Source organism: Macaca mulatta, chromosome 1, assembly GCF_049350105.2.
Source record: "Macaca mulatta isolate MMU2019108-1 chromosome 1, T2T-MMU8v2.0, whole genome shotgun sequence".
Taxonomy (NCBI): domain Eukaryota; kingdom Metazoa; phylum Chordata; class Mammalia; order Primates; family Cercopithecidae; genus Macaca; species Macaca mulatta.
The window spans coordinates 68,235,949-68,261,004 of NC_133406.1; the positions used below are offsets into that span (position 1 = coordinate 68,235,949).

The 25,056-nt window shown below is 41.2% G+C and overlaps 1 protein-coding gene across 9 annotated transcripts in view; it reads left to right on the forward strand.

The window, feature by feature from the left end:
- Window positions 1-25,056, forward strand: part of HHAT (hedgehog acyltransferase) — a 348,893-nt gene that overhangs the window by 168,496 nt on the left and 155,341 nt on the right. For 7 of the 9 annotated variants that reach the window (XM_077937214.1, XM_015117485.3, XM_077937243.1 and 4 more), the window contains one exon: window positions 15,700-15,735. The exons of the other annotated variants lie outside the window; for them this stretch is intronic. In XM_077937214.1, the coding sequence (XP_077793340.1) occupies window positions 15,700-15,735 (36 nt within the window). The remainder of the gene's footprint in view (window positions 1-15,699; window positions 15,736-25,056) is intronic. 9 annotated transcript variants of the gene reach the window in all.

The window sequence follows — 25,056 nt, forward strand, 5'->3', positions numbered from 1 at the left end:
GGGTTGAGATACAAGATACATCTTTAAATGTGGGTCGTGTGAGAAAGTGTTTAAGAAACACTGCTGTACAGTGTCTAATACTGTGCACCATTAGGCAGAGGTATACATTAGCTAGCAGAAGCCCATTTAAGAAGCTCTGCTGTTGATGCGCTCTACACCCGTGGTTAATTACCTGTGACTTTAAGATCATGAATATGAACACCAGTGACTTTTACAATGAAGCAAGATAATGGAAGTCTTACTGGGCTATGGGGGACTGTTTGTCCTTAAGTAAATTGAGCCTATACTAATGTCCTTTCAGAGTCCTTCTGTCTGATTTCTGTAGTTCTATACCTTTTACCTATCTGGTCATCTGTCAAGTATATCTGCTGGTTGTGAGTTCTCACTTCAAATCTGTGGCCATATTTCATGCACAACTGCATGGCTTGTTTCTTATAGAATACAATACAGGAGTTTGTGATAGCAATTATACTTTCAGCTGATCTTTCTGCCTGTTTAGTCTTCTTAGGAGTGTGGTCTGAGTAATGAGCTTATGGAAAATTCTACCTGGAGATAAATGGGGTATAATTAAACTTTGATATTTTGAGAATAGGGATTATTAGAAACATAAAGGCATGCCCTACTTAAAGGAATCTTGTAGAATAATTACAGACATGATTTGTATAATATAATTTGATATATTCCCTGGTGTGAAAACAAATCTGTTTTAGCTCTCCTAGCCAATATTTTTTGTGTTGACTAGTGTAAATGACTGAAAAAGAACAAATTATTTTTGAAGTGCTAATAGATCCTAAGCAGGCTGGAAGTCTCTAGTTAAACAGTTAAAAGACCAGTAGAAAACACAACACAAAGTAAAAACATATGGCCTTGGGTTCTTAATTTGAAACTGTGAGAGTTTCAAACTGGAGTCGTTTCTTGATATAAAGTGAGCCCTACTAATTAATTGGAAAGGCACTATTCTACAAGAAAGTTTCTTAGTTTGATGTTGACTGTTTACTCTTCAACACTCTCCTACTACTTGTCAGCCCTGCAGCCACAGGTCTTCTCTGGCTTAAGATTTTACACCTGAGGGCTTCTCTGCATCTTCCAGTCACAGTGGAGGATTGGAGGATTGGAGAATGTGCTGTTTTCAGTGGGCTCGCGGGTCTGTAGAGGCCCATTTTTTCTCGAAGAGTTACTACTGTTAGAATGCTGGGCTGACCCTAATTTTTTTTTTTTTTTGAAACAGAGTCTCGCTCTGTTACCCAGGCTGGAGTGCAGTGGCATGATCTCAGTTCACTGCAACCTCCACCTTCCCGGTTCAAGCAATTCTCCTGCCTCAGCCTCCCAAGTAGCTGGGACTACAGGCATGCGCCACCACGCCCAGCTAATTTTTGTATTTTTAGTAGAGATGGGGTTTCACCATGTTGGCCAGGATGGTCTCGATGTCTTGACCTTGTGATCTGTCCGCCTCGGCCTCCCAAAGTGCTGGGATTACAGGTGTGAGCCACAAAGCCTGGCCATAATTTTTTATTTATGTATCAGTTGACCCCCTAAGCTATCAACTCCTGTGGTCAGGGACTGTCCATCCTTGTACCTGACAGCATTTGGCTCATGGGAGAAGCTCAGTAAATATAAAGAAATTACATTCTTTATTCTCTTGCGTGGATTTATGTCCAGAAGAACAATATTTGGGGTACAATATGCGTGTGATACTACTTTTCTTAGTGTTTCTATTAAATGTAGTAAATTTTAATTTTCCTTGAAGTATATGAAACTTAAAAATTTAAATGTTGAGACAACAATATGATTCTTATTTCTTGAAATAAGATTGATTTTAAAAAAAAATCTATTAAAAATTTGGTAACATTCAGTAGGAGAGGAATTTAGTTTTTATAACACAGATAGGGACCACTGGCAGCTTGAATGAGCAGGTTGAGAACCACTCAGCTAGAGAACACTGAAGGCCCCTTTATGTTCTCGCCTGTGCATATCCCTGAAGACCCAGCAACATCATCAGTTGGCTTTATGAAGTGACTTCTTCTCTGTCCAGAATGCTGTCTGAGCAATGGGTGGCTAATGAGGGTGCTGTAGGCCTGGCCCACTCACCCAGCATTAATTATAACTAGGAAAAACCAAAGCAACTGTTGGCATGGTGGATTGTGAAAGGCCAGGCACTCTTTTGTATGTATTGCTTCCCTGCCTTGCAGTCTGTTTTTATTTTTCCTTGCTGCCTCTGCTGTGCAAATCAGCCTATGCACTGCTTAGTCCTGAGAAGACCATCTGTGTCACACTGCCTTGAACCTCAGGCCTCAAGCCGTGACACAGCCCTGCAGAACTCCATCCTCATCTGTGTCCTTCTAGTCTCTGCTTCCCATTCCCCACACCTGCCTATGCTGCATTGTGACATTGACAGTTGACAAACTGTGGCTCCTTAATTTTTTTCTTCTGGACTTCAATAAAAAGAATTTGATAGAAAGTTATGGAAGTGGCCAGGCATCATGGCTCATGCCTGTCATTCCAACACTTTGGGAGGCCAAGATGGGCAGATCACTCAAGGTCAGGAATTTGAGACCAGCCTGGCCAACATGGCGAAACCCCGTCTCTACTAAAAATTCAAAAAACTTAGCTGGGCGTGGTGGTGCATGCCTGTAGTCCCGAGAATCCTTGTAACTCAGGAGTTGGAGGTTGCAGTGGGCTGGGATTGTGCCATTGCACTCCAACCTGGATGGCAAAGTGAGACTCTGACTCAAAAAAAAAAAAAAAAAAATTTATGGAAGGGAAAATAGCCATATTCATTTAGATTAGCTCAGCCACTTAAGTGAGAGAGATGCCCAAGAAGAGACTTAGACAGTTTGCTGGTAATTAGTAAGCCTAGGAGAGGCGGCTGCAAAGACTAGGAGAGCTTGTTGTTTTAAAACCCCGAAACTCTACTTATATCTTAGTCAAGTAGGGAATAAATAACCAAATGGGAATTCTTAAGGCTCCAATATATCATGAGTATGTGAGTAAAACTGAGAAAGGAAAGGACACAAATTAGTGAGAATGACACTAACGTCAAATATATTTTCAAAATTTGTTAGTATCATTTTTAGATACAATGACTGTTGTCTTTTGAGTCCTGGTTATGGTAAAAAGTATTTTGTTTCAATATAAAAGGAGGGAAAGCCTGTGTACCTCATTCCAGTTAAGCAACTTTTCAAACCAGTCGGCCTTGGGTAACAAGGCCAAATGTTCAACTATTCCGAGAGGTGAAACTAGATCCTTGAAGGGATCATGTGATGGCAGTTTTTCAAACCGTAATGAACAGATTCATCAAACACAGGTCATGAATAATCACTTGTTGTGATGTATTCGCAAACAAACTGCTGAAGGGTAGAATGAGGTATTAATAAGATGACTGATTATAAAAATATGCAGGGAAGATGTTCAGCTTTAAGATTGTATTAATAATAGCCTTATATTAGTTTTGTGTTGAATTCTTGTGACCTGCTGGCATTTTTAAATAAGTATTGACTCATTTAATTACCCAGCTCCCAGAACTCAACCCTTAGAAGCCTAACCTAATTTCTTTAGTTTCCTGAAGCTCTGGGTGTCTTGGGTCCAGTTTACTCTCTAAGCACATGCTGAAGCTTGTGTCTCTATGTAATTTTTGGAGCATCATGGAGAGGAAGGTGTAAGTCATATATCCTTGTTCTCTGTTTGGAGATACTCAGTGGTGTGGTTGTCAAGGGCAACCTGGGCAGAAAGACCAGCAGGGCTCTGTGGTTCCATTAGGGATGTAGACTTCTCTCCTCTTAATCTTGCTGCTTTTGGTTGCCCTCTGGGCATCATTACTGCAGTGCTCCTTGGAAGAAAGAAGACAACGTTTGTCACCATCTCCTGTGGCTCTGGAACCAGCTCCCCTTATCAGTCACCAACTCAAGTGATGTTCTGTGGGGACTGTTGCCAGTTGGCTTCCGCAGTGAGGATCCTAAACACTATGGAACTGACATGTTACCTGGGAAGTACCTCCCACACCAGGCTGTCCAACTTCTTGTTCTTCAAAGCCCAGCTAGAGCATCAGCTCCTCTGGGAAACCCTTCCTCCATGCCTCTCCTGCCCTCCCCCATGCTGGTAAAATGTAAACACCCCCTTAGGAGCTCTCACAGCACCTCATGCTTATCTCTTCTTTGGCATTTATCCCTTTGTTCCGGATTCATTGAATCACTTATATTTCCTCCACCAGACTGAATGCTGGAGGACCACATTCCGCTTTGTTCAGTTTTATTTTTCTAGCCTCTAATGCCATGCCTGGCACATAGTAGGCACTCTATTCATTAAATGGATTTATTTGCCATTCTTATTTTGGCCCATAGACTCGGTTTCCCCAGCCTCTGCCCTTTGCAGATGCTTGAAATCTCCTGGCACATCTGTTTCTGTCCTGTCTCCTCCCCTTTCTCCCTTTTGCCGCAGCAGCTTTGCCCTGTTTCATCGGTTGCATGGGAGTTTGGGTAGGAAAATGGAAATCACTCAAGATATGTTGGGTGGCAAGGATTAACTATAGGGAACTGGAGGCGCGCCAGATTCATAGAGGGGTGGTGAGTGGAGGGTCGGAAGGCTGTTGGAAGCTGCTGCTGCTGATCTTGGCTGTCTGCAGCACCAAAGTGGGGTCTCAAGAGTCCCTCACTGCAGAAGCAGCTAGCGAAACCCATGTCTGCCATCTGCTGACGTCCACAGGCCTGTCCGCAGCTGCCCCCTGGGAAAAGTGGCTTTTCTTGCTTTTTTCCCTTCAGTTCTTATGAGAGTGCCTCTCATTGGGAGAACTGAATCAGAAGTCAGCTGGAAAGGGAATCTGGGAAGTGCTAGTTTATAGGCATTTCACCTCTGAGGTACAGGCCAGTGCTTGGAAGGAAGGAATATCCACACACAAAATCTGGCATATCGAGAGCACTGCCTTGCTTCATCTGAAACCTTCTCCCTGAGCTGCCCACCGCCACCTTTAAAAAAAAAAAAAAAAAAAAAAAAAGAACAAAGCTCTGCCCATCTTATTGGATGCTTTAATTTTGTTAATATGTGGGAACCCTCATCCTTAGTCCTATCCCAACAGTTAATATCCCCTCTGCCTATATATTAGGTCTCCTGTATTCTTAAGAATTAAATCTTTCCTAGTCCAGAAGTTATAAGCATAATCTTTTGAAAAGTATATCTCATTTAATTTATAATACATTAGTCATTTGAAAATCACGGAATTTTTAGTGAGGCAATCTGAGTTTAAGTTAAAATCAGGTCCCTTATTAGCTACATAATTGTAGGAGAATCATTTAATCATGCATTCATGCATTTTCATATTTACCAGGCTTGTACTAAGTGCCAAGAACCAGGCTCTGTTAGGTACCACTGGCTGTTAAATGGTTATAATATACAAGCCTTATTTTCCTTACAGTTTGTTAAGAAATGTTTGTGATGGTGCTTTGTAAATTTAAAGTTCCATTGAAGTACTAATCATTATTTTCCTAATAGACAACAACTTATAAATTCATGTTTAGAATTCTTTAATAGAATTTATTATAGTTATAATACGTCAGCAAAGTGGTATCATGGTCATATTAAGGCACAACACCTGGAGTGAATCAGCCTCAATAACTTTTTTTCTTTCTTGCTATTTACTCAAGATTTAATTTAGCTTATACTATATACTTAATATATATACTCCTTACATACTCAAGATTTTTTGAGACTGTCTCCCTCTGTCACCCAGGCTAGAGTGCAGTGGCACAATCCCGGCCCACTGCAACCTCCGCCTCCGCCTCCTGGGTTCAAATGATTCTCCTTCCTCAGCCTCCCGAGTAGCTAGGAGTACAGGCATGTGCCATGACACCCAGCTAATTTTTGTATTTTTGGTAGAGACAGGGTTTTGCCATGTTGGCCAGGCTGGGCTCGAACTCCTGGCCTAAAGTGATTGGCTCACTTTGGCCTCCCAAAGTGCTAGGATTACAGGCTTGAGCCACTATATATTCAAGATTTAATTTTACTTAGCCTGGCTGCCTTGCGCATGGTTCTAGCAGGCAGGGATAAGGTTTAATTGTCCCACTAGAACAGGACACAGTAGGTGAGAGGTAAGTCCCCAAAGGAAGCCAGGCCTTCCCTCAGAACAAACAAGCAAACAAGCAAAACCAACAAATGTCCACATGTAACTCCTGTCTACTTTTCTCTCATCTGATGATTTTGCTTTATACTCTTAAAAATATTATCTCCACCAAATCACTGCCATTTGCATTCATCTTCTTTTAAATCTTCTGTACCTATCACCGGTACAATGGAAGACTTTCCCCCAAATGAACAAAAACCAACCTTGTTTGTTTCATCTTTCTTCGGTGACTATGGTTCCTTTTCTCCTTCAGGACATAACTCTTCCTCATAAGAACTACCCACACTGGGTAGTGTCCTCCTCTCCTTCTCATCCTCTCTTTACTTGGCTCTAGTCTGGCTTCCATTTCCACCACTCAATGAAACTAGTCCTCTAAGTTGCCAGTGACCTTTAATTTGGCAAATGTGTCCAATAGACGTTTTTACATGAAGAGATAAAATGCAAGATGAACTTAGACCCTTACACTCACCCCATGCACAAAAATTAACTCAAAATAGATGATGGACTTTAAGTGCTAAACTATGAAACTTTTAGAAGAAAACAGAAAATTTTCAAGATCTTGGGTTAGGCAAAGATGTCTTAGATATAACACCAAAATCATGATCCACAGTAGGAAAAATATCGATCAATTGGATTTTTGAAATTCACAACTTTTATGCTTCAAAGACATTTTCAGAAAATGAAAAGATAAACCATAGGTTGAGAGAAAATATTTGCAAATTACATATCCAGTAAAGGACTTGTTTCCAGAATACTCACAAGGGTAGGAACTCTCTTGTTCATTGCTGTATCCTAAGCATCTCTTGTAGCTCTATTGAGCATCTAGAAGGTACTCGATACATATTTCCTGGATAATCACAGCATTCATACAGTTTGGAGAATACTCTGTTAGGATTCTTAATGACGTCTAAGGAGGAGAGAAAACAATCTTGAACATTTGTAGAACGTTATTGAAGCATTTGTACCTACTACATTCATTCCCTTTTCTGTTGTTGGTATCACTGTATCCATGCCACAGTTAAGAAAACAGAGCCATGGAGAGATTAACTTTTTGCCTGTGGTCAAATGCTATTAAGTGGTAGAGTCAGAATCCAGATCTCGAATTTCTAATTCTACATTCAGTGTGTCATGATTTCCACTGTTGTTGGGGAAATGTCTTCACTCCTGAGCTGATGATGCCTGGGACTGGTGCCTTCTCACCTTTCCTTCAGCAGTGAAATGCCTAGATCTCAGGCTTGTGGGCTATTTTTCCAGACCCTCCTTCCTGATGATCTGATGGCAGACACACTTGTCTGATCCATAAGAGCATGTCACGTGATAACTCAGGACTGTGTTCACCATGTTCTGAGGAGTTTGTCCTCCCAGGGCTTGTTTTCTACTTTTCCATCAGACCTTGGTATTTCACCAAACGTGTTTGACTGGCAACTGGGATCATGCTAGTCTAAGTTCATTTTCACTTCTCACTATGTTCCCAGCGTAGCTTTTTATTCTTTTTTTTTTTTTTCTTGAGATGGAGTCTCTCTGTGTTGACTAGGCTGGAGTGCAGCGGAGTGATCTTGACGCCAACAACCACCTCCTGGGTTCAAGCGATTCTCCCGCCTCAGTCTCCCAAGTAGCTGGGATTACAGGCGCCCACCACTATGCCTGGCTAATTTTTGTATTTTTAGTAGAAATAGGGTTTCACCGTGTTGGCCAGGCTGTTCTTGAACTCCTGACCTCAGGTGATCCACCCTCCTTGGCCTCCCAAAGTGCTGGGATTACAGGCATGAACCACCACACCTGGCCCGGTTTTTTATTCTTGACTGTGAGCAGGTTGAGATGTAGGATAACAGATGGAGCTGAAGATGGTATGATATGGTGCCAGTTACTATATGATGTCATCAGTAAGCCTATTCCAAGAATTGTGCCTCAGGCATCCTTAGAAAATAAAGATGTTGCTTGACACTGAGAGGAGGGCAGCCTTTGGACACTTTGAACAAAAAGCTGGGGTCTAGGGGGCCTGGTCGATCAGCCTCAGCTCTGCTGTTTGTTGTATCTCAATTATTTCATGTTCCTTATTCTGTGCTTCCGAATTAGTCAAGTGAGGAGGAGGTTAGGGCAGATACACTTTCAGGTCTTCTCTGCTGTCTAAAATTGGGTTGGGTAGGCTAGCCAGAACTAATCAGGGCTTCTTGAGTCTAGGTATCAACTTTGTTACCCTAGCGATGTGCTTTGGTTTTTACCCCCAGCTGTGCAAATTAGTTTTCAAACTTCCCAGGCAGGAATGTAAAGGCTGAACTTTGGCAGCCCATTAATGGGATAAGCAAGTCTAGTGACAAAAGACTGAAGATTGAAAATGGAAGAGGTGGAGGCAAGGATTGAGAGCTGAATTTTGGTATATTGTCTACATGCTACCTTGCCTGTGTCATCTTTAGTGGCCATGACAACAGTGGTTCTAAAATATACCTCGGTTGTATGGTATTTGCCACTCCTGGCCATAGTCCATTGCTGTTTTTATCCCTAGCTCCCACCTAGCCAAGATTAGCCTGGGAGGAAGGACAGGACCCCAAAGGGCAGGCAGCCTGTTAGTGCAGAACAAGTCCTGGAGCTGGCCATAGGTTCTGGTCTGAGTTCTGCCATGGACGTGCTGTGTGGCCCCCATCCCTCCTCCGTCAAAGGAGCAGTTCTAAGCTAGGTGATATATAAACCTCTGTGCTCTGTGAGTAAGCATATGGGCAGCACCACTTTGTCAGGCCCAACAAGCCTAATTTTGATGCACTGCGAGGCTCTAATGAGTACAGCAGTCATAATCATAAATAAACTGCCAGGGCTGCCATGGTTGTGTTAGCCCAGGCACAGTCTACTAATTTGCTGATGGTAATCAGACAGGAGCTGCTGCTGTGGGAGGGAGCACTCATACTTAGAGACGCTGCCTGAAAGTGCCTGAAACACGAACTTGGAAACTTGAGGCTTAAAGGAATCTTAAAGGTCATCCATTCCAGTTTCTTTTTATCTCAAGCTTAAATCTGCCTCCCTGTGGCTGCTATCAATTGATGTGCAGATAACAAAACTTGCATATCGTACGAGATTTTCTATTTTTAATTTCTGGAAGGAGCTAAGAATAATATGTACAGGATCCATGTTCCTTATGCCTCGTCATAAGGAAATCCTGGTTTTCTGTGAGCTGGTTAGCAGTGAGACTATTTCCTTAAAAGGTGATAAGAATGATTGTGCTACAGTTTGATCAGTATCTTATTGCAGAAGAGAACCCCCATTTTTATCTGTGGGTGTTTATTTTATGCACTTACATAAAATATTCAATGTATTAAATAACTACTTTTGAGCCTCTTCTGTCTGCAGTGTACGATGCTAAGTGCCAGAGCAGACAGAAACATTGGTGCTTTATTACGGGCGTATCATTCACACATTGCTTCACTCAACGACATTTATTGCTTTCCGGCAGGCTCTGGTTCTTGCCCTTATGAAGTTTTTGGTCTGTTGTGGGAGAGAATGATTGATTAGTTATCAGTCACGCTGCATTGAAATTATTGTTGACTTTTCCATCCCTTTAGGCTCTATTCTCCCTGAAGCAGAGGTTACGTGCTGTGCATTACTGAATTTCCAGTATCTAGCACAGAATAGGCACATAATAAATATTTGTTAAATGAGTCTATGGTTGAATATATGAAGGAAAAAGCACAGACTTTGGTGTCTGCTCTAAGCTAGATCCTGACTGAGCATTTGATAGCCATGAGACTGGGAATAAAGACACAAGCCTTCATAAAATAGGACCTATTTAACAGGGTTGTTGTGAGGATTAAAAATTAGGATATACAGAGTGCTTAGCCCAGTGTTTGGCATATACTTCTAAGAAAACAATGTATATTCTTTTCCTACTGTAGCTCCTTAAGGTGCCTTTTGCATCTGTATAAAAAAACTAAATGAAAATATATTTCTATTTTTTTCTTTTTTGAGATGGAGTCTTGCTCTGTCACCCAGGCTGGAGTGCAATGGTGCAATCTCGGCTTACTGCGACCTCCGCCTCCTGGGTTCAAGTGATTCTCCTGCCTCAGCCTCCCTAGCAGCTGGGATTACAGGCATCCACCACCATGCCTGGCTAATGTTTGTATTTTTAGTAGAAACGGGGTTTCCCCATTTTGAACAGGCTGGTCTTGAACTCCTGACCTTGTGATCTACCTGCCTTGGCCTCCCAAAGTGCTGGGATTACAGGTATGAGCCACCACGCCTGGCCATGAGAATATATTTCTAGAATTCATTGGATTGCTAGTGTTTTGAAATTAAAGATGGCCCCACAGGGGAGGCCCCACCCCTTAACTCTTTGGAAGGAGCATGAGTTAGGTTTACCATGGTCAAGAGGAAATCCATACTGAACGTTTCAAAATCACTGATGGAGTAAATTGCAAATATTCTCATCACAAAAAATGTTAAATATTTGAGGTGATGGATATATTAATTAGCTCGATTTAATCATTCCATATTATGTTCAAAAATCATAGTTATCAGTTTGTACCCCATAAATATATATGACTATAATATGTCAATATGTAATAATAATGATGATAAAAGAATTGACTCATGATTCTGAGGAAGCTGCAAAAGTCCACAAATTCTGGTAACATAAGGCTAGCCCTCTGGTTGGGTAGACCACAGTTTTCTTTTGGATAGAGTAATTTTCTCTTATGATACTTAAAATTCTTAAGGTAATGATGAAATAACTTATTTTTAAAATACCACATAAATTTAAATAACAGTTTATAGTTTCAAATATGTTTGGTTTATTTCTTTCTAATGGGAACAGGATGAAAGGCATATACATTCTTTAAGCCAAACCTTTAGCATCGTATTAAATATGTTGCCTGACTTATTGGTGGTGAAGTTGGTAAGACTAAGATAATGACTCTTATGAAGAGCAGCTTTATGGACCACTTCATTCTCCAGCCAGTAAGATAGGTATCATTGGTTTTATCATGTGGTCTTGATTTTCATTTTATATATGTTCACTCATTTACAGCTCAAAAACAAAAGATATGAGGAAAAACTAATTAGAGTTATAGACAGTAGATTCTGATTTTAGGATGCATTGTTAATTTCTATATACAAAAAACATGAACTTGTTTGTCTTTATTTTGCAAGGAGTGTGCTTTCTGTTTTATCTTTCATTTTAAAAATGTTGAAATAATCTTAAAGTCACAAACATTAGAAGCATGGTACATGTAACGTTTTCCCCCTGAATTATTTGAGATTAGGTTGTGGACATGAAGCATCATCACCCTAAATACTTCACTGTATGCTTCCAAGGACACTTTCCTATGTATTAGGTTGGTGCAAAAGTGATTGTGGGTTTTGTCATTACTTTTAATGGCCAAGACCACATGCAATTACTTTTGCACCAACTGAATAACTGCAATATGCAGGTTGAATGTCTCTTATTTGAAATGTTTGGGTCCAGAAATCAGTGTTTTTGGATTTTGAGCTTTGCAGATGTTGGAATAGTTGCAGTTACACTAGTTGAGCATCTCAAATTAAAAAATCCAAAATCTGAAGGTGCTCCCATGAGCATTTTTATGAGCATCTCATTGGTGCTCAAAAAGTTTTAGATTTTGGAGCGTTTCAGATTTGAGATTTTTTGGATTTGGGATACTCAGCCCTCTAATAACCAAACTCAGGAAGTTAATCTTGGTGCATTCCTACTATTCATTCCTCAAAACCAAGGTACTGTTCCCTGGAGGGTCTTCTGGCTAGTGGAGACTATCTGGGCTCAGGTGTTAGCTTTACCCCTAACCAACAATCACTTAACCTCTCTGTGATTCTGTTTCTTCCTTTGTGGTGCAGATGATAATAGTATCTGTCTACCTCATAGTGTTACTGCAAACATAATTGTGTGTATGTGTGTAGAATGGAAGAGTGCCTGGTACATGCTAACCACTGTATGTGTGTTGGCTTTTACTATTAACATCTCCCCTTCTCCACTCTGTGTGCGCTGTACTGTGCCTGCATGGTGAGAAATTATAACCCTTTATTCTCCCCTAACCTTGCCTTTCTTTCTCACATGATCCGAAGAATGTGAGAAGCAGCATTAAATTAAAGCTTATGTATATTCTACCCATATCTTGTAGTCATTGTAAGGGCTCCTATATTTAGAGGTGATTTTTAAAAAACCTGCTCTTTGTCCCACCTCTGGAGCTCAAATTAATTTTTAGATACATTCATCCTTTCATGTATTGGGTGTCTACACAGAATTATCATTGGGAAGTATTTTCAAAGCCCTAAGATGTGCTTTGCAATGGAAATCTTTCAGGGCTATAAGAATGGATAATTTCCTGGCTATTAGTTGAATAAGAAAGACACATTTTGCCTTTCAGAGATTGTTATGTCTTATAATACAGAGATGGTTTCGAATATATTTAGTTTTTAAATATTCAGTAGGTGGTGTGCTAAAGCTTAGTGTCCTTAGGTAGGCCTCATGTTACAAGTAGAGGAGGAGATGGGAGAGGGAATTGGTTTGGCTGGCCACCGTTTCTATGAGGAAGGGCACCTGGAAATGGAAAGAAATGAATTGACTACCACATCATCCCCTGGAGGCCATGGCTAGGTTGAATGAGAATGATGGTGTTGGCATGAGTTGGGTGAACCTTATTTTTTTTAAACTGATAGTCATCCAGAAACAAAAGGACAAATAATGTATGTCTCCACTTACCTGAACTTCCATCACTTTGTGGAGCCTGGCTAGCTGAGACCAAGGAGGAGGGTGGAACCTGGGAAGAAAAAGTAGGTGGGAGAAGAAGTAGATGGGACAAGAAGTAGGTGGGAGAAGAAGCAGGTGGGAGAAGAAGCAGGTGGGAGAAGAAGCAGGTGGGAGAAGAAGCAGGTGGGAGAAGAAGCAGGTGGGAGAAGAAGCAGGTGGGAGAAGAAGCAAGTGGGAGAAGAAGCAGGTGGGCTTCCCTGGAGCAGGGCAGCCATGCTGGGAGAAGCAGAAATGAAGTGGAAGCAGGAAGACATCAGCTTTTAACATGAGCAGTCATTTTCAATTAGTAATAATGAAAGGCAGTGAGAACCCTGCTTTTAGTGGGGTTCTTGGGAAGAACAAGTAATTCATGCATTTTAGGGTTCAGTTTGATTTCCAGTTTTGTTTTCTACTGGCTGTCAGCTCCGGGGATACCAGTACCTGCCTCACCGGCATGTGTATGTGAGCACCAAACATAGTACTTGCCAGATTCTAAACAATAATATAATTTCTCATTATTATCAGGTTTTTCATTACTGTTTCAGTGCCTTCCTCCTACCCCAGTATATACTGCGGATGTCTGATTTCTTCCATGTCTGCTTTGTCCTGTGATTCCTGGAATAGTCTATTGCTGTCTGTTCCCAATGTAATTGAAAAGGCTCTACAAGCTTTGGATGAGTGAAGGAAGCTGAAATCTTTGTTTTAATCTACACATACTTCTACCTCCCATGTTATAGATGTGGCAACCTTAAAATTGCTGTCTGTGGTGTGGATATTTATTTATGGGGCTGAGCAAGGTAGCCTTGGTTTTGGTTAAGAGAAGGGATCATTTCTATTTTTAAAAAATTTGTGTTAAATATAATTTTAGAAAGAACTTAGCATCTTTTCCAGGTCAATGTAAAATTCAAATGAAACACATCACCTCTGCCTACAGGTAGATCTCTCTTTAGAGAACAGCTCTGTGCAGAAGACTTATGAATAAATGGAATTTATGTATCTCTAATCCCGTTTTTCCTGAATTATGTAATTATTTTAGGTCAGTGATATAGTAAATGAGGTCTGTCATGTTTTGGCTTTGAGTTTCTTTATTCTCACGTATGCTGTGTCCATTGTCTGTAAACAGATACTTAAGTACATAAAAGAATCTTGTCATTTAAAGGTATCCCACAGGGAATGACAGTAATTACCTGTCAAATGTCAAGTGGCAAGGTACCAGGCATGATGGGATGTTCGAGGGATGAGGCAAGGGTGGAGCTAGAAGCTAGGGACAGGTGGGGTCTGGACAGTCAGACCCCCCTCGAGGGTGAATTCCTGCATCCATTACCCCTTGTCTGAAAGGGACAGAATTAACTCAGGCCCTACTCAGTCAGGTTGGCAACCCAAGAGGTGAGACTCGTGGGTGGGATGCAACCACCACCCTTTAGGTGCTGGGAGCAGTGATTCCGCCTGGGGAACTATATCATCATGATTCTGGCTGCCTGGTCTTTTTCTCTCTCTCTCTTTTTTTTTTTTTTTTTTTTTTTTGAGATGGAGGCTTGCTGTGTCGCCCAGGCTGGAGTGCAGTGGCGCAATCTCGGCTCATTGCAAGCTCCGCCTGCCGGGTTCACACCATTCTTCTGCCTCAGCCTCCCGAGTAGCTGAGACTACACCGGCCACCTGGTCTTTTTACTCACACTCTGACCCAAAGGGAGAGAAGGGCACTGGCTACACAATCAGAGGTTCGGGAGGAACAAGCATGCTAGTTAGAGAAACCAAGCAGTGTCATTTATATGGACTGTACCAGTTTGGTGGTGTCAGGAAAAGGCTGTGACTTCAAGGGTCTGCCATAGACCAGTGCTATGGGATGCCTGGTATGAGGCTCAAGCACAATGGCAGGCTCCCAGCTAGTGCATGGAGCTGCAGCTCTTCCAATCCCCTGCTCAGGGCAGACCCAGAGATGGGACAGGATTGTTTTCTCAGGTGGAAAGCTCCAGGGACTACAACTAGGTGGGGCTTGAAAGGCCACTGCCGCACCAGCCTCTCCCCACCCCACTGCCCCCACAACCTTCTTCCCTTTGGCTAGTGTGGTGTTGTGCTTTTGAAACATATTTCAGGCTGAGTGCGATTGCTTGCACCTATAATCTCAGTACTTTGGGAGGTTGAGGTGGGAGGATTGCTCAAGCCCATGAGTTTGAGACCACCCTGGGCAACATAGACCATGTCTCTATTAAAAAAATTAAAAATTAGCCAGGTGTGGTGGTACACACCTGTAGTCACAGTTATTCTGGGGGCTGAGGTTGGAGGATTGGTTTAACCCAGGAGGTCAAGGCTGCAGTGAGTGTGATCGCACCGCTGCACTTCAGGCTGGGTGACAAAGCAAGACCTTGTCTCAAGGAAAAAAAAAACCATATACGTATACATATATATGTGTGTGTGTGTTTGTATACATATATATTTTTTAAATGAACATCTGAGACATGAATATTACAAACGGACTCTTCTATTGGAAAAGTGGAAGGTACCTGGGAGATCCACTCTCATGGCCTTTGTTTCTAGAGCGAGCTTACCCTTGCTGAGACACTTATGCTACTAGAGAGCAGTGTTTCTGCACCAGAATCTCCTGGAGGGCTGTTAAGTTTAATTGCTGGGCTCCATCCCCAGAATTTCAGAATTGGTATGTCTGAGGTGGGGCCTGAGAAGGCCTGGAATTGCAATTCCAACAAGTTCCCAGGAATGCTGCTGCTCCAGCGGCCGCATCTTGAGAACTACTGTGGTATAGCAATCCATTTATTCATGCTATGAATTTAAATTATATAGATAGTTGTCTAGTCTACCATTACTGTAAATATCTTTTCTTGATATGCCTGCCTATGTCTCCTTTGAACAGGTATTTTGATGTTGGACTGCATAAGTTCTTAATCAGGTAAGCCAATAATTTTTATTTTAGGTAACATTGAATAGCATGTCTATTATGAAAGACTGAAACGGAAAATCCTTGTTAAATATCTTGATAAATAATGGCATTTGTATATATATACTTGTCAAGAAAACATTGCTAACACTAGTTTTTTTGTGGTTCCCAGAATCACACATGATTAAGCAATTAAAGAAATCAATGTTTAAAGTGGCTTATTTCTGAAGTGATAGTTACGTAAGATCTCAGACAAGTATAATTCCAACTACTAGACTGCTGGAAAAACTAATTGAAAAATTAGGAGTGCCAGCTTGTATTCAGACATTAAACAACCGCCTTAACCAATTTTCCCTCCACTGAATTTAGTCTTTTTAAGTGGAATCTTTCAGTTGCTTTATAGTTGTGAAGATACAACCTTGTTCATAATTGAAAGAGATTACAGATGACAGTTTATATCCTAGTTTATTGGTGATTTTTACCAGAGTTGGCTTATGGGACATATTAATTTCAAATAGCTATTAAATCTAATAGAGGTTAAATGGAAATATACCAGCATTATAGTTTTAAGAATATGCATATTTTGTCTGCTATCAGTTTTGCTGTGTTTTCTAAATGTATTAATATTGAGCATGTATTACTCTAATAATGATAAATAATGATCATTAAAATGCTTGTCAAAACTATTGAGGGAAGCAGAAATGGTTGCTGAAAGACTGCAAGCTAAAGATGACAAGGAAACCAGAAATCATGTAAAGCGATTTGCTTTCTGCAAGTATGTATCTCTAAATGCTAGTTAATATTGTCTAATAGCCTGATAATGAACAGTCTGTAAACTCAATGTGATTTTTGGGTAAGTGTTATGCTGGTTTCGTTCTCTACAATGCGTGGCCATCTCCCTACTGGTAAGATGCTCTTTGAGAGGAAGTGTACATAATTGACATCACCTTTAATCCCACCAAAAACCACATTTCCTCTGCACTAGATATGGTAGTGTTCTGAGTAAGGCCATGCAGGCCTTATCCTCTTTGACCTCTTTTCCAAGGCCTCATCCAAGGCTGCACAGTGAAATCTCCTCGGCTTCCCTCCTACTCAAGGAATATGGATGGTCCTGGCTTTCTCCAGGACCATCCATACTTACTCCACAGATAGTAGAGTGTGAACTGCTATCTTCAACACAGCAAGGGTAAATACATTTTAGCAGGAAGGACAAAGAACCAGCAGTCATGGGAAAGCAGGCATGAACATTCCATATTTGAACTGATCAGAAGAATCTGGATGTATTATTACTTCAGGGAGTAGTTCGAGTTTTTTATTTAATGTCTTTGGTGCTTTGTATAACTCCCATTGTACTGTTCCCTTAATGCCTTGTAGTGGATGCAAGTTTGTACTCTTATTTTTTATAGTAAATTTCTTGAGGTCAGGGATCATGTCTTAGTCACCTATCAATGATTAGATTCAGAAACTTGTATAGTATCAACCTTCAGCAAACATTAGTGCTAGCAGGGAATGAATGAGATGAGACAGAAAGGACAAGAGGGGTGAAGCAGGTTGAGAAGAAGCTGTACAGTCGATTATTCAGCAAATAACTTAAGCTTACCATGTGCCACTTACTTGGATATGCCTGGGAATGCTGTCACTTGCAAAAACAGACATTTGATTTGAAGCTTTCCATGTGCTTATCCCTTGCCAGGCTTGTAGTTGGAGTGAACGGTGGGTCTGCCTCTGCTATCCCTCCTCTTTTTCCTTCTTCTGGGCTCCAACCCTTCCTCCTAAGTTGGGTCTGGAGGAAGGAGAGGGGGTGGTCAAGTGGCTCTAACGTGACCAAGGCTGGGATCCCCTTGCTCTGGCAGGAGGCCCTTTTGGGCAGGTACTGGAAGATGCTCTAACTGGTCACCTTAACCAGCATTCTGTGAAGCGAGCGCTGTTGGGAGAGTAAGGCTTCTCTCTACCCTGCCATGCCGTCTTCTGTGTTTCCTTACCCTCATTCGGGCAGGGAGCAGAGAAAATTAGCAGGTTTCTTGCTTATCCTACTGGGGAACGAGAGGTTAGTTTTGCAGGCATCCCTAGCCTCTGGGAGTAGGTCTCTTCCTCTCCCATCACATGACAGCGCGCTCCACTAGGCAAACAACTTAATGACTCCAAGGAGTCTCTTCCTCTTTCCTCTTCCCAGCTTGGGAGTAAGGGGTAGGGGTGGTAAAGATGGTGGTTGGGAGCAGAGGCAGTTCTCCATCTTGCAGTAATCCCAGAATGGGGTGGATCTCACCTCTTTATTTGCAGCTCTCTTTAGAAAGTGAGTATTTTCAGGCCGGACTTGGTGACTCGCACTTGTAATCCCAGCACTTTGGGAGGCCAAGGCAGGTGGATCATGAGGTCAGGAGATCGAGACCATCCTGGATAACACGGTGAAACCCCATCTCTACTAAAAATACAAAAAATTAGCCGGGCATGGTGGCAGGCCCCTCTAGTCCCAGCTACTCGGGAGGCTGAGGCAGGAGAATGGTGTGAACCCAGGAGGTGGAGCTTGCAGTGAGCCAAGATCACGCCACTAAGCTCTAGCCTCGGTGATAGGGCAAGACTCCGTCTCAAAAAAAAAAAAAAAAAAAAAGTATTTTCAACCATGTGCTGTGGCTTATGCCTGTAATCCCAGCACTTTGGGAGGCTGAGGTGGGCAAATCACTTGAAGCCAGGAGTTCAAGGCTAGCCTGGGCAATAGGAGAAAAAATCCTGCCTCTACTAAAAATACAAAAATTAGCCAGGCGTATTGACACACAGCTGTAATCCCAGCTACTTGGGTGGCTGAGGCACGAGGATCACTTGAACCCAGAAGGCCAAAGCTGCAGTGGGCCAAGATGGGCTGCTGCACTCCAGCCTGGGCGACAGAGTGAGACTCTGTCTCAAAAGAAAAAAAAAAAAAAAAAAAAGGAGGTATTTTCTTCTCCCAGCTTGGGAGGGAAGTCAAACCTGATGGGACCCAGCACCATTTATGACTGGACACCTTAATAAGAACTGTTTCTTTGGGACAATGACCCTGAAGCTAGGTTGAAGACGGTGGGGGCATGGTGGGGTTAGCAGTGAGGGGATGGCAGCAACAGCTCCTTTAAGAAGATAAGCTGTGAAGGGGAGGAAAGAAAGATAGGGCAGCTGGTGGAGAGGGTGGGTGGAGTGGGTATTTTTTTCTTTTTAATGGGATGAACTCTTGTATTTAGCCACCAGAAGGTCTTAAGTGTCCTTTAGACTTAGAGAAAGCAGTTTCATTTAGGTGGAGAGAAGTAGAGCCTGATTGCTAGGGGGAGTGAGTGGCCCCTTAGTAACCTCAGACAGCAATGGCATTTTCTTGTAAATATATCATTAGAGAAAACCTTAGAGGGTTGGAAGAGTGAAAGGGATGGTACTTAAGGAATCCTTCTCACTCTATAATGGCCAAGAGAAGAAAATATACTTCCCTTTGTAAAAGAGCAAATGTGGGAGAAATTGTCATAGGTTTCCTCCTCCCCTCTAAGATTAACTACATTTATTAGCTCCAACAAGCTCTTAATGTGCAGTTTGGTTTGTCAGGCTGTATTGAATACTTAGTGTTTGGTTTAAAAAAAAAAAAAAAAACTACAGCATGCCTGAAATTAATCAGCTGCATCTTTTAAATTGATGGAAGTCATGTCGACTTCTCTGGAATGACGTAAATTTCCACAAAGCCAAGAGCCCTATCTTTGATCTCAGACTAGGCATTTGCAAGGAGGGACATGCTTCCTTTTAAACCTTGAAGTACTCCACTGAGCCATGGGGGCAGGAAGGAGCTGTCACACTTAATGAAATGTGGGCATTTTTGGTATTAGTGTTTTGTGATGACTGTGGGAAAATTCAGTGAGCTCAGTTCTGCATCTTATAGAAATCATAGACAGAAGCAGCAATCACAACTCACCTAGGAATGGCCTCAGAAGAAGCCTACTGGCTGGAGTTCTTAATGTGACACTGCGTAAGAAAAGCTGACCAACCTGGGGAAAGAGATTACAGAATAAAAATTTCTGTTTCATTATAGATAACAGGGTGGCTTGTTTAAGTTTAGCTTAGTTTAGCTTTGGCAAGAAAGTAAATGATTTTTGGTTTGATTCTTGCTGACTGAGGCATGTTTCTTTTTCTTTCTTCTTTTATCTTTGAATAGATATGGGATTTTGCCATGTTTCCCAGACTGATCTTGAACTCCGTGAGCTCAAGCGATCCTCCCGCCTTGGCCTCCCACAGTGCTGGGATTACAGGCGTGAGCTACTGCACCTGGCCAGCATTTTCCATCTTACTCAGAATTGCAGCCAGCACTGTCTCTTTTAAGACAAAGGTGTACATGTGGTCTCACTTATATGTGGAATCTAAAAAAATTGAACTCATAGAAACAGTAGAATGGTAGCTACCAAGGTCTGGGAGTGGGGAATGAAGAAATGTCAAGGAATACAAAATTTCAGTTAGACAGAAAAAGGAAGTTCAAGAGCTCTATTGTATAATAGGGTGACAATAGCTAATAATGATGTATTCTTGAAAATTACTGAGAGAGGAGATTTTAGGCTTTCTCACCACACAAAAGATAAATATATGAAGAAATGCATGTGTTAATTAGCTTGATTTGTCCGTTTCACAATATAAACGTATTTCAAAACATGTTGTACACCATAAACATATACAATTTTTGTCAGCTAAAAAATAATAGTTTAAAAAAGATGAATGATACTTGTTTTGTTCCGTCCCCCACCTCTGACTGCTCCTGTCTGACCACCTCAGGTGGGGCAGTAGTTTTCAGTGGAGCAGGATAACATCATGACTTAAAAAAAAAATTGACACATTGTGTTTGTATTTATGGGCTACAATTTGATGTTTTGATATATATGTTGTATAATGATCAAATCGGGGTAGTTAGCATATCTGTCATCTTATGCATTTGTCATTTGTGGTGAGAACATGCTGTATTTGCTATTATACAATAACTATTTGATATAATATACAATACCTTACTATTAACCATTGTCACTCTACTGTGCAATTGAACACCAGAACTTACTCTTCCTATCTAATTGAAACTTTGTACCCCTTGACCAGTCTTTCCCTATCCTCCCCTCTCTACCCCATCTATGGTAATCACTGTTTTATTGTCTGCTACTGTGTTATTAATTTTTTTAAGATTCCACATGTCAGTGAAATCATGTAGTATTTGTCTATGTCTGGATCTTTTCAGTTAACATGATATCCTCCAGATCCATCCGTGTTGTCACAGATAACAGGATTTCTTTCTTTTTTATGGTTGCATAGTATTCCATTGTGTTGCCAAAATCAAATAAAATATAGAGATGAATCTCTAAATTTAAAACATTTTATTTGGCCCCAGGCACAGTGGCTCATGCCTGTAATCCCAGCACTTTGCGAGGCCATTTGCGAGGCCAAAGCAGGTAGATCACTTGAGGGCAGGAGTTCAAGACCAGCCTGGCCAACATGGCAGAACCCTATCTCTACTGAAAATACAAAAATTAGCTGGGTGTGGTAGCACACACCGATAGTTCCCGCTACTTGGGAGGCTGAGGCACAAGAATCTCTTGAACCTGGCAGGCAGAGGTTGCGGTGAGCTGAGATCATACCACTGCACTCCAGCCCAGGGTGACAGAGCAAGACTGTGTCTCAAAAACAAACATATGAGAAGCAAGAAGTTTCAATTCAGGGCATACATACAGACCAGGTGGCCTTCCATATGTCCAGAGAACAAACAGAAAGTTAGGAGTTGTGTTGGACAGAGAAATGTTATGTATTGTTTTGAAAGAAAGCTCATTGGCACTAGAAAGGCTTTTGAGAGATGGTAAGCTCTGATTGGTGACTGATGATGGTAAATAAAACCAGTGTTAGAGTCTCGGGAGGTCATTTCAGCAGCTATTAGGTAAAACTGGTCTTAGGGTTACAGCAGGCTGTTTCAGCACCTGAGCTTGTGGAACATTTAACTCTTGGAGCAGGTGCTATGTGTCCCAAGTGCTTTTCTTCCCTGGCCCCTCAACTCTGATTTAGTTGGGCATCACAATAGTGATCCAATTTGTATAATTAACTTTCACAGTGTGTATATGCCACATTTTCTCTATCTGTGCATCTGTTGTTGGACACTTGAGTTGATTCCATCTCTTGGCTATTATCAATAGTGCTGCAGTAAACATGGGAGTGCAGATATTTCTTCGATATACTGATGTTCTTTCCTTTGGATGTAGACCCAGTAGTGGGATTGCAGGATCATATGGTAGTTTGGTTCTTAATTTTTTGAGGAACCTCCAAACTGTTTTCCAAAGTGGCTGTACTAATTTACATTGCCACCAACAGTGTGTAATGTAAAGGGTTCTTTTATCTGCACATCCTTGCCAACACTTTTGTTTGCATTTTTTTTTTTTTTTTTTTTTTTGAGGCAGGGTCTCCCTCTGTCACTCAGGCTGTGGTGCAGTGGCATGATCATGGCTCACTGCAGCCTCAGCCTCCTGGACTCAAGCAATCTGCCTGCCTTAGTCTCCAGGTAGCTGGGATTATAGGCATGCACCATCATGCCCAGCAGTTTTTTTGTTTTTTTTTTTAATGGTAGAGACAGGGTCTTACTGTGTTGACCAGGCTGCCTTTGAACACCTGAGCTCAAGTGATTCTCCTGCCTTGGCCTCCCAAAGTGATGGGATTACAGGTATGAGCCACCACACTTGACCTTTTTTTTTTTTTTTTTTTTTTTTTTTTTTTTTTTTTTTTTGGTCTTTTTGGTGATAGCTATTCCAACTGGGATGAGGTGGTATCTCATTGTGGTTTTGATTTGCATTTCCCTGATGATAGGTGATGCTGAGTATCTTTTCATATGTCTGTTGGCCATTTGTGTATCTTCTTTTAAGAAATGTCTATTAAGATCTTCAGCTCATTTTAAAACACTTTGTTGTTTTTTTTTTTTGTTTGTTTTTTTGAGACAGAGTCTCACTCTGTCGCCCAGACTGGAGTGCAATGGCATGATCTCGGCTCACTGCAACTTCGCCTCCCGGGTTCAAGCAATTCTCCTGCCTCAGCCTCCTGAGTAGCTGGGATTACAGGCGTCCACCACCATGCCTGGCTAATTTTTTATATTTTTAGTAGAGACAGGGTTTCACTATGTTGGCCAGGCTTGTCTGGAACTCCTGACCTCATGATCCACCCACGTCGGCCTCCCAAAGTGCTGGGATTACAGATGTAAGCCACTGAACCTGACCTATTCTGTCTTTTTAATTGGGGAATTTGATCCATTGACATTCAAGATTATTATTGATAAGTAAGGACTTACTCCTGCCATTTTGCTAATTGTTTTTTGGTGGTTTTGTAGATCTTTCTTTCCTTTTTTCCTCTCTTGTTTTTTTCCCCTCTGGTTTGGTGGTTTTCTGTGTTGCGAAGCTTTTCTTCTTTTCTTTCTTTTTTTTTTTTTTTTATCTTATTTGTGTATCTGCTGTAATTTCTTTCTTTGTGGTTACTATGGGATTAACATAAAGAGTGCTGTAGTTATAATAGACTAACTTTTTAAAGCTGATAACTTAACTTTGGACATATGACTTTTAAAAGAGGACCCAATGCTATCCTTCTCCCAGTGTCTCTGAAACATTAAATTTGTCAATTGATAATTTTTCATTACTCTTTAACTTACAGATTTAAAATCAGAAAAGTATTCACCTGAGTTTTTTTCTATATTATTTACATGTATCTTTTAATTAATTTCAAATACATATTTCAAATAAGAATCTAGCTTTAAAAAAAAATAGCAAGATAAATTTTATCATCACTTTTCACATTTACTCCAGAGACCATGTGTGAGTTCATCAGAGCCACTACTTCTGTCCTAAGGAGAAGGTCTTGATACCTTCTCAGGACTAGTGGAAATGCAAAGTATGGAAATAATTCCACTGATACTTCTTAGGCAAATAGAACAAGGCAGTGAACCTCTGGCATGGCCCTGAAGCTATTTGAGAAGATCTCTGGAGATCTTTAATAGAGTCCTTAGAAGATAAATTTTTCCACAAATAAATAGATTTTGCATATTAGAATGGTGTTCAATATAGTGTATATTCAGTTCATACAAAGGCCAACATTTATATGAAATACATGTGCCCTTTTGAAGCATGATTTTGTTCTGATGAAAGAGAAGGTAGAAGAGGACAACTATTCACTTGTAGTGTCTTTTGTTCTTCTGGAGGTTGGTGCAGGTTTTCCATGAAGTCTGGAGTATCTTTGAATGGCCAGAAGGGCAGCCAATTTCAGCAATATGGGAGTTGGTGGCTTACTGAATTCTGAAATGATTATAAGTGATATTACCTGCTTCTGGCTTTTTCCTTGTTGATACCCCATACCTGACCCTTTCATAAAATTAGCCCTACAACAGAACAGAATTATTATTTGGGCTAAAAATCATTGGCATTTTGAATTTTATGAATCACAGGGTAATTTTTAACTTTCTTTATCTCAGATACCAGAAGTCTATCACTACATTTGCTGTAGTTAATTGTAGCATTCCTGGTATTGATGAAGAAGTCTGGTCACCATCTGAAGTGTTTCTTGGATTGTGTGATGTCTGAAACGTTCAAAAAATCTGCCTTGCGTCTTTAAGAAGCGAGGTGGTCAAATGAAGGATTAATTGAGGCTTATGTACTCCCTCTGAGAAGGAAGAGAGCTGAAGATGAGCCACTCTCTTTTTGGTGTCCCCTTAGGACCGTTTAGACCTATTTTGGCTCTGAGCTGCCCTGGAAACAGAAAGAGAGAGGCACACATTTGATCCTGGAAGTAGGATGGTAATGGGAAGTTAATTAGCATCTGTATTCAGTTTAGCAGTTTAGAACCAGCTAAAACACATGCATGTTCTGTGTCTACCAGGAAAGAAAGATGAAGTCATTGTGTGTGTGTGTGTGTGTGTGTGTGTGTGTGTGTGTGTGTGTGTATATATTTTTTTTTTTTTTTTTGAGATGGAGTCTTGCTCTGTCGCCCAGGCTGGAGTGCAGTGGCTGGATCTCAGCTCACTGCAAGCTCTGCCTCCCGGGTTCACGCCATTCTCCTGTCTCAGCCTCCCGAGTAGCTGGGACTACAGGCTATTTTTTTTGTATTTTTAGTAGAGATGGGGTTTCACCGTGTTAGCTAGGATGGTCTCTATCTCCTGACCTTGTGATCCACCTGCCTCGGCCTCCCAAAGTGCTGGGATTACAGGCATAAACCACCACGCCCAGCCCATTATGTATATATTTTTAAACACAGAGGTGATAACTCAGAGGCAAAAAATACTTGCTTTGTTACATAGGATTTTAAACTTTGTATTTTGTAAATGTAACATAAAGGTCG